General features: G+C 39.8%; 1 protein-coding gene across 1 annotated transcript in view; it reads left to right on the forward strand.

Annotated features, from left to right (window-relative positions):
* Positions 1-9231, forward strand: part of TMEM19 (transmembrane protein 19) — a 17249-nt gene extending 8018 nt beyond the window's left edge. The window contains exons 4-7 of the mRNA XM_011929341.1: positions 3676-3813; positions 4492-4746; positions 6089-6298; positions 8016-9231. Coding sequence (XP_011784731.1) covers positions 3676-3813; positions 4492-4746; positions 6089-6298; positions 8016-8179 — 767 coding nt within the window. The 3' untranslated portion in view covers positions 8180-9231. The remainder of the gene's footprint in view (positions 1-3675; positions 3814-4491; positions 4747-6088; positions 6299-8015) is intronic.
* The last annotated feature ends 1409 nt before the right edge of the window (positions 9232-10640 follow it).

Genomic DNA, 10640 nt, shown 5'->3' on the forward strand with positions numbered 1-10640 from the left:
TACCTAGATTTTCTTCTAGGGTTTTTATGGTATTAGGTCTAACATTTAAGTCTCTAATCCATCTTGAATTAATTTTTGTATAAGGAGTAAGGAAAGGATCCAGTTTCTTATTTCATTCTATGAAATGTTTATCTTTTTTTTTTCTACCTTTTTGTGAAAAAAATATTTATGGCCAGGTATGGTGGCTCACACCTGTAATCTCAGCACTTAGGGAGGCCAAGGCAGGCAGATCACTTGAACCCAGGAGTTTGAGACCAACCTGGCAACATAGTGAAACCTTGCTCTACTAAAAATACAAAAATTCGCCAGGCATAGTGGCGGGTGCCTGTAATCCCAGTTACTTGGGAGGCTGAGGCAGGAGGAGTGCTTGAACCCAGAAGGCAGAGGCTGCAGTGAGCCAAGATCCTGCTGCTGCACTCGAGCCTGAGTAACAGAGTGAGGCCCTGTCCCAAAAAAAAAATGTTTTTTAGAGGCAGGGTCTTGCTCTGTCACCCAGGCTGTAGTGCAGTGATGCAGCCATAGCTTAGTGCAGCCTTGAATTCCTGGGCTCAAGCAGTCCGCCTGCCTCAGCCTCCTGGGTAGTTGGGACTACAGGCACACGCCGACACACCCAGCTTTTCTTACTGTTTGGAACTTTTTGTTTCCTTAAGGATAAAAAAAAATCTAATGCTGATTTAAAGTACATCATAGTAGTTGGGAATACTATCCTAGAGTATGACTGCAAGTCACTTAAACTCTCAGTGTTGTACTTGTCCTGTCTATAAAATGTGAAGGAATAATGGTATCTATAGCAATGAATTATCTTGAAGTGTTATTCATGTAAAATGCTTAGCACAGTACTTGGCATACAAATATTTTATAGATGTTAGTTATTATTACTGTTTTCCTTCCACTACTGCTATCCACAGTGATACAAGTTTGACCATGTCCCCACCCAAATCTCATCTTGAATTGTAGCTCCCATAATTCCCACATGCCAAGGGAAGGACCTGGTGGGAGGTAATTGAATCATGGGAGCAGGTCCTTCCCGTGCTGTTCTCATGATAGTGAATAAGTCTCTTGAGAGCTGATGGTTTTGTAAAGGGAAGTTCCCCTACACAAGCCCCCTTGCCTGCCGCTAGATAAGATGTGACTTTGCTCCTCATTTGCCTTCAGCCATGATTGTGAGGCCTCCACAGCCATGTGGAACTGTGAGTCAATTGAACCTCTTTTCTTTATAAATTACCCAGTTTCAGGTTTATCTTTATTAGCAGCATGACAACGGACTAATACACACAGTTATAAGGAATTTTACTTTGCTACATCATGACTTTAGTGTGTCTAGGATTGAGAAGTAAGAGTTAAGAACTTCCTCAGGATCTGGGTATTTAGAACTGTTCATGACAGAAACACCTACCTCAGTATTGAGAGGATTGGGCAGGGGTTCAGTCACACGTAGTCTCTAAGCCGCACACTGAAGTGGAGGACTCTGGTCTTTTGGAGAGAAAGCAAGCATTGCCAGAATAAGGAGAGGATCACGTGAGGGGGATTTGTGGTAAAGTGTTTGTGGAAGAGCACAGCAAGAGGAGGTGTTGTCAGGAGAGGCCAGTGGTGGTGCTCTGTGTGGTTTCACAAGGGTGGCCTGACCTCTTTTTGGTCACTATACGTTGGGTCTGGTTTCAGTCTTTCTGAAGTGGAAACCTCACTCTGTCATGTTCCCAGAGTTGATTAGAGCCTAGACAACTGGTTGAATGGTGCTCATTGTCATAAAGGATTGCTATATGAGCCAGAATGCCACTTTATTAATCAGATGGAAGAACTACCAGGCAGAAGAACACAAACATCACTGTTCAGGCATGCCCTATTCTTGTAGTCAGGCCACTTGAGAAGTTGGATTATAATTAGAAGGCTGCTTTGGTGAGTACAAAGTCTGAGAAACAGTTATGCAAGTCCACAAATCAAAGGTTCCCCTCCCTTGGACGTGGTTCAAGAAGTCTGCCAACCTCTGGTTCTTTTGGCCTTCACTTTCTACATTTTGGGCTAGCCAATTAAATTATCATAGAATATGTATGAATCAATAGGTTAGCCCTGAGTTTATTAAATTGCTATGAAATTCCAGTCCTGCCTCTCTCTTTTACGCCTCCTGGAGATTACCCAGGTCACCCTGGTTGGAATTTGGAGTATAACTCTACTCCCATTGTCAGAAATTTGTAGACAATGTCATTTTACTCCCCTGATGCTATCTGTTAGGTACAGAATTTACCTGTTTAAGGCTCAGAAGGCAGCCATAGTCCTCAAGTCTTCAAATTGTTTGGGAGTACCCTATTGTCATATCTGTGAACCCCTTATATTTAGAGATCTGCAGGATGGAGAGGTGGAAAAGATATGAACAGGAGATAGCAGTTACTAATCTAAAATGTAGACATAGGTGGGAGTTGCTAAAAGTTCCAAGCTCTCTTAGGGCTACAGAAAGAAACCCTTCCCTCAAAGCTTGTCTTGTTCATTTCCTCAATCTGAAGCTATCACCAACGTGAACATTGATCACTTCATGTGCTATTTTAAGGTGGTTGAAGTAAAAAGGATATAGATGCCATTTGTAACATCTCAGTGTATTTTGTTTAGGGCTCTTCTACTTTGGGTTTGTTTAGAGATGGTGGAACAAATTGTTAACAGTGAATATTCATGAAGAGGAGGAGGGGAGACACTTTGACTTTCAATTTGTATACCTCCATATGTTTTGACTTTCCCCTTCAGTAGTTGCATACAACTTTTCTAATGTTTTAAAAATCAATTGAAAAAACTTAAAGATTGGATAACAATATTATAATATTTATCATGATTATTGTTGAGCTTTTGCCACTGGAACTGTTGCTGTTATTAGTATCCATGACATTAGGTAACACTTATTAAGGACCTCTTACCTCCTGGATAATATAATAAGCGTATTGCAAAAATTATCCCTGACTTTTTACAGCAAGCTGGTAAAGTAAATTCTGATTATTCTCATTTCATCAGTGCAAAATTGAGACTTCAGGAGGTTGGGTAACTTATCCTAATCTTGAAGAGGTAAGTGAAGGAGCCAAAGTTTGAACTCTAGACTGTTCAACTCCAGAGCTGAAGCACTTTGTTATTGTTAATACTTTATATCAAGTTACCCTATTTCTTGTACTCTCAATTAAAAGGTACCAAAGTTAAATACCAATAATTGAGCATCTCTGGAAGAGTCGATGAATAACTATCTCATTGGTTATGATATCTGAACTTTGAGCTAAGCAATCGAAAGGGTTATTATAGAAAAAGAAGGCCAGGTGCAGTGGCTCACTCCTGCAATCCAGCACTTTAGGAGGTCATTGCTGGGCAGATTGCTTGAGCCCAGGAGTTTGAGATCAGCCTGGGCAATATAGTGAGACCCTATCTCTATTTCTACTTTTTAAAAATAAAGGTATTTTTAAAATGTTATCTAAAATAATATCTTACATTCATATGGCATTGCTTGAAACGAAATTAAAATATGGTAAAAAATGTTACTCAAAATCGCATTCAGTTTACTGCTTGGTAACAAATTAATTGGCAAAATGCAAATTGTTAGAAATGTACATTTCAGATTATAATATAAAAAGGGAGAAATACATCCTTTTTTCACAGCATTGATGTATGAATTGAATATAATTCTGTGTTGATATATGTTTCTTTCAGGGCTCGTGGTTGGATTTATCCTAACCATTGCAAATTTCAGCTTTTTTACCTCTTTGCTGATGTTTTTCTTGTCTTCTTCAAAACTCACTAAATGGAAGGGAGAAATGAAGAAGCGTCTAGATTCAGAATATAAGGAAGGTAAGATTATGTTTAATATTATTCAAAATAGTAAACTTCATTTCATCCTAACATAAGCTTTTTTTTAGACCGAGTCTCGCTGTCACCCAGGCTGGAGTGCAGTGGCGCAATCTTGGCTCCTTGCAAGCTCTGCCTCCCAGGTTCACGCCATTCTCCTGGCTCAGCCTCCCGAGTAGCTGGGACTACAGGTGCCTGCAACCATGCCTGGCTAATTTTTTGTATTTTTAGTAGAGACGGGGTTTCACCGTGTTAGCCGGGACGGTCTCAATCTTCTGACCTCGTGATCCGCCTGCCTCGGCCTCCCAAAGTGCTGGGATTACAAGCGTGAGCCACTGCGCCTGGCCAACATAAGCTCTCAATCAGAATGTTGTTTAGACTGTCAAAACACATCAATTTTATATGAGAATTCCTTTAGTAGCCAAATTGAGTTTATAATTTATTTCACAACAATGGGAAATAACAGCAAAATTTTAGAAGCACTAGAGTCTATCATAATTTTTCCAGATTTGTTAATAAAGTATAGAATCTGGGCAAATGTACCATAACACTTTTACTGTTTTGAAATATTTTTTCATTGTTTTTCTTTTCTTAAACTTTAAAACATCAACACCTATAACTGCATAGTTTTTCTTCTAAGGAGAAGGCATTTGTTTGTCCTTTTCATCTGTTTGTTTCCAGGTGGGCAAAGGAATTGGATTCAGGTGTTCTGTAATGGAGCTGTACCCACAGAACTGGCCCTGCTGTACATGATAGAAAATGGCCCTGGGGAAATCCCAGTCGATTTTTCCAAGCAGTACTCCGCTTCCTGGATGTGTTTGTCTCTCTTGGCTGCACTGGCCTGCTCTGCTGGAGACACATGGGCTTCAGAAGTTGGCACAGTTCTGAGTAAAAGTCCTCCAAGACTGATAACAACCTGGGAGAAAGTTCCAGTTGGTGAGTCCTTTTCTTCTTTTTGACCCATTGGTAGACACAGTTGGTGAGTCTTGATTTGAGAGTCTTTAAAAAAACCAAAAAACCTCTTGATTTAATGTATTTCTTATTTTAGAGCCTGTTAAAAACTTTATTTAGTCTCTTTAATAATTGGAAAATTTCTATAGGCTATTAAATTGGTAATAATAAATAGTATTTGCAGGAAATGTTAGCAAGACCTAGATAAGCAATACAGGAACACAGAGATTGATTTGCAAACATATCAGTAGGGAAGGAAAAGAAAGGGAACAATGGAATATTTATTGAGGGCCTGTTGTGGTATCAGGGCTTTAACATATATCTCAATTCTCCATTATCAACATTATCAACAGCTACATAGATTGAACATCGCAAATCTGAAAATCCAAAATCCAAAATGCTCCAAAATCTTAAACTTTTTGAACATTGACATGATGCTCACAGGAAATGTTCATTGGAACATTTCAAATTTACGATTTTCAGATTTGGGTGTTCAACTGGTAAGTCTATATAACACAAATATTCCAAACTGAAAAAATTTGAAGTCCAAAACACTTCTGGTCCGAAGCAATTCGGGTAAAGAGAATACTCAACCTGTACTGCTTTTTCTTTTTGTCTTCTGATGCTTCTCTTCCTCTTTGTCCCCTTCTTTTCTTTCTACCCCATCCTATCCCCCATCATCGCCTTCTCCTCCTTTTTCTTCTCCTCTTCTTCATCATCATTATAACAGCTAACACATTTTAGATACCTACTTCAGAGCACTATTGTAACTACTTTACACGGATTGCCACTTAGTACTCCTAATAATCGTATGAATTGGTTCTTTTATTATTTCTGTCTTATAAAGAAACTAAAGGACAAAGAAGTTAGATAAATTAACTACAGTCACACAGCTTAAGAGTAGCAGAATTGGGCCTGGCAAGGTGGCTCACACCTGTCGTCCCAGTTAGTAGAGAGACTGAGGTGGGAGGATCACTTGAGCCTGGAGTTGGAGGCTGCAGTAAGCTATGATCACACCATTGTACTCTAGCCTGGTTGATAGAGCAAAACCCTGTCTCTGAAAAGAGAGAGAGAGATTGAGAGAGAGAAGCGGAACCAAGATTGAAACCAGGGAGTCTGGCTTCATTGAACCATTCTGCTTCATTGCTTAAAATGTCGAGAGTTGCTGAGGAGAAAATACTATTTTCTAAATACCTACAGTATTTAGATTGCTTTAAAGAGAATGCTTTCATTAAATTAGTCTTGATTAGATAGGTACCTTGCTGTCCTTGCCTTTATGTGTTTGCTGATTATTAACCAGATGATTTTCTACATGTTTCTTCTTCAGGTACCAATGGAGGAGTTACAGTGGTGGGCCTTGTCTCCAGTCTCCTTGGTGGTACCTTTGTGGGCATTGCATACTTCCTCACACAGCTGATTTTTGTGAATGATTTAGACATTTCTGCCCCCCAGTGGCCAATTATTGCATTTGGTGGTTTAGCTGGATTACTAGGATCGATTGTGGACTCATACTTAGGGGCTATAATGCAGTATACTGGTAAGAACATTCCTTCATTCTTGCAACTTACTGGTGTGTTAAAGAAATAGGGAAAAGAAAGAAAAAATGTCAACAATGAAAACAAATCCAAAGACACAGGGTGTTGAGGGACTAGAAATGATAGGGCAAAGTCTCTCACAGTTTTGGTTCTTTTGTATTAAATTAATTGAAAGAGAATTAGTCGAATTAGTCCTGCACAGCAATGATTAGCAGCTGTGTGTGGAAGATGCAATAGTGCAGAGAACAGACGCTTTTGTGTGGGCCATTACCTAATCCCAGAAAAGCAAGACATTTTGGATCATATCATTTTAACACAATTCCTTCCATTCATTTTTCTATTCCATTTGAGGGATAATTGTACTAATCTGACTATACATACCACCTACTTTTTTACTGTGGTATCATGCTTGCTATTCTTGCCCCTGAGTTTTTTTTTGCTTCAATCAAGATAGATGGTAGATGGCTGGGTGCAGTGGCTCACATCTAAATCCCAGCACTTTGGGAGGCCAAGCGGGTTGGATCACTTGAGGTCAGGAGTTCGAGACTAGCCTGGCCAACATGGTGAAACTCCATCTCTACTAAAAATTAAAAAATTGTCTGGTGTGGGGGCGCCTGCCTGTTAACCCAGCTACTTGGGAGGCTGAGGCAGGAGAATTGCATGAACCTGGGAGGCAGAGATTGCAGTGAGCTGAGATCATGCCACTGCACTCTAGCCTGGGCAACAGAGCAAGACTCCATCTCAAAAAAAAAAAAAAAGGATATCTGGTAGAGTGGTAGAGTATGCTTTTCTCAAAATTTTCTGTGCTTTGCTTCTAAGGCTCTCCCATCCTATCAGTGTACTCACATATTCTGTTAGGTGTGTATTTGCTCCTCACTCTCATCAACCATGTTTCTCCTTTGATTGACATCAGGAAGAGGTTGGAAGGCTGGAGAAGGGTTCTCTCAGTACAGTCCTCCCAGCGCTCTTCATGCCTCAGAAAATTTATGTGCCCTTCCTCCCCTCTCCCCATCAGTCAGAATATTTGTTCTCCATTTTGTTAGTCTCATTTAGATTTTAAGGACGAAGCAATCTGATCTTAATTCTCACTAAAGGGTCAATAACTACACGCACACACAGACAGTAAACATGTTTTTTAAAGAGAGTGAGTTTTATTCTAAATTAGGTTCTAACTGGGAAAGTTTCTGATTGCATTGAGTGGGTTGAAAAGAAATGCATGCAGTAGGGGAGATTTTGTAAATCTTCGTGTGCCTCCTTTGTGCCAGCCCCATGCTCAACCGTGCGTTTACAGTACTGCGGCCACAGACGTGATCCCTACTCCCAGGGACCTCATAGATCAGTCTTGGAGGGGAACCACTGGGAAGGCAGGCCCAACCTGCCATTTTCATGCCCTTTCTGCTTTTCATGTTCTCTCTTCCACTTCTGAAGCAATTCCAGAGGTATTGACAGAAAATTACTGAGCATTCAAATGGGCCATTTGTAATCATGGGTCCCATATCTCTCATCATATAAATGATCCATTAAAGTCATTTAGTAAGTCACTTAGAACCTTTCAAAGATTGTCTCCTTTGGAGGAAAAAGCCTATTTTGTTCTTTTTAAAAAATTAAGTACATGTACTCTAGAACTTAAAGTATAATTTTAAAAAAAGAAAAAGAAAAGAAAAAACAAAATCAAGTCGTTTGGGTTTTCTACCTCACTTGCTTCTTTTTCCATTCCAGGGTTGGATGAAAGCACTGGCATGGTGGTCAACAGCCCAACAAATGAGGCAAAGCACATAGCAGGGAAACCCATTCTTGATAACAATGCGGTGAATCTGTTTTCTTCTGTTCTTATTGCCCTCTTGCTCCCAACTGCTGCTTGGGGTTTTTGGCCCAGGGGATGAACTTTATTTCATTTCCACAGGTTGAAACTGGTGAGTCCAGCTAAATTTGCAATTCCAACTTCCATCCTAAGAATAATAATTGTAATGGCAAAGCAGAAATGCCAGCTCTTCCTATATTCCATTGTGATGGGATTTCACATTTTGCTCTCATCAACTCCCCTGTAACAGCTAGCGTCTTTCTAGTGAAAGAGAAGAATTCCAAGAACTTACGCATATTTTTTTCTGCTGAATGGAAGTCTTGAGCAATGAAGCTATATTGTCCCTACATACTGCTATATATTGAACCGAAAGTTCTTACATAATCAGTGTCAAGTTTTGTCTTATTTTGTTTTGTTTTGTTTAAACCAGTGTGGGAAATAAAAGTGATGATACTTAAAATAGTTCTCAGTTGAAGCAGAGAAATGCCACTGTGCTAGTTGCCCAAATGTTATGTCTATTTTAAATAGTTCAAGCTGATGTGTGTGGAAGCCTAAATAAGTATAGTATCCTGAACTTCTTCCGTTAATTGCTATTCACAATTGGGAAAAGTATGGAGATTGGTTCCTAGTGAGTTTTGTGGCCTACTCCACATTTGTTCTTCCTTCCTCAGGGTTAGTGATGAAAAAAAGTAAATATCTTTTTCATATGACCATTAGAATGTGTGAAAAAAGTTAACTAAAAGCAAAAGAACTTTATCTTATGTCTAAAAAATGTATACTTTACTATATGTTTCAGTTGCTCTTTGAGCAGAAATTATCTTCAATTTAACATGTGGAATGTATTTTCTAGCTTTCTTTGAATTATGTATGGCAGCCTGGTTTAGCATTGGCATCCTGAACAGTTAAGAGTCACTGGGAAATTATTGTGTTTCTTTATGAATTTACTATCATATCAATTGCTGGAAAATGCTATGGTTTTCTATTATTACCTTCTAAGTTGTATTCTCTCTTACACTGTAGCCTCAACTAAGGCAAATTCTGCTTTTCAATTTTGTTCTTCACTATGATTTACTGTGTGCCAAAGGAGTTTTGACATGGTACAGAATATTTTACTAAAAGTATTTTTAAATGTTTTTCATGTGATTTCTGTACCTTCTTCCTCCTGCCCCTTTTGCTTTTTTAAAGAAAATGGGGAAGGATTTATGAATGTACCACCAGCAGAGTGGATAATGCTTACAGTTCTTTATTGGTGGCCCTACTATGGTGATGATCTAGAGCTGACTTACTTCAGGACAGAAAAAAAAAAAACAATCACACCCTTAATCTTTAAGCCAGTCAGATCAGGGGGTTGCAACAATCGGGTTAGAACTTTGGGTATATATTGGAAGCTCCAGGGCATGTTTGCTTTTTTTGTTTGTTTGTTTTTTGAGACAGAGTCTCACACTGTGGCCCAGGCTGGACTCCAGCACAGTGGCATGATCTCGGCTTACTATAACCTCTGCCTCTCGAGTTCACACGATTCTCATGCCTCAGCCACCCAAGCAGCTGGGATCACAGACGTTCACCATCATGCCCGGCTAATTTTTGTATTTTTAGTAGAGATAGGGTTATGCCATGTTGGCCAGGCTGGTCTCGAACTTCTGACCTCAAGTGACCTGCCCACCTCAGCCTCCCAAAGAGCTATTACAGATGTGAGCCACTGTGCCCAGCCACCAGGGCATGTTTTTAAAAAAGTACTGATGTCTGGGTTTCACACTGCAAAATTCTGATTTATCTGATCTAAGGTATAGCCTGGATATTGAGACTTTTTAAAGCTCTGACTGTACATTGAATCATCATGTAAGGACTTTTTAAAACACTGTTGCCAGAGCCCCTTTCTAGACCAAGTCAGTCAGAATATTGGACAATGAAGCCCATGCATGGGTATTTTTACAAAGCTCTCTGGAAGATTCTAATGCTTAACCAAGTTGGGAAGCACTGAATAAGAATATCCTGGGCCAGGCACAGTGGCTTATGCTTGTAATCCCAGCACTTTAGAAGGTTGAGGCGGGTGGATCACTTGAGGTCAGGAGTTCAAGACCAGCCTGGCCAACATGGTGAAATACCGTCTCTACTAAAAATACAAAAAATTAGTCAGGTGTGGTGGTGCGTGCCTGTAGTCCCAGCTACTCAGGAGGCTGAGGCGGGAGAATTGCTGGAATGTGGGAGGTGGAGGTTGCAGTGAACCAAGTTTACACCACTATACTCCAGCCTGGGCAACAGAGCAAGACTCCATCTCAAAAAAAAAAAAAAAGAATATTCTAAGCACTAGAACTACTGAATAAGAATGTCCTAAAGCACTGTATCTAAGCACTTGGAAAGAATGGGACTTTTCAGTTTTCGGGAGATAGCTATTAGCAACAACACAATATGTTATCTTTATGGATTAATAACTTCTGGTAATTACACAGTGTCTTACAGCTACATCACTTATAAAATCATGTGTCAGTTTTCACACAGCCTGCACATTGTTCTCACATGCCCTTTTTCTTTTCCCGGGGATT

Source organism: Colobus angolensis, unplaced genomic scaffold (genome assembly GCF_000951035.1).
Source record: "Colobus angolensis palliatus isolate OR3802 unplaced genomic scaffold, Cang.pa_1.0 Scaffold80, whole genome shotgun sequence".
Taxonomy (NCBI): domain Eukaryota; kingdom Metazoa; phylum Chordata; class Mammalia; order Primates; family Cercopithecidae; genus Colobus; species Colobus angolensis.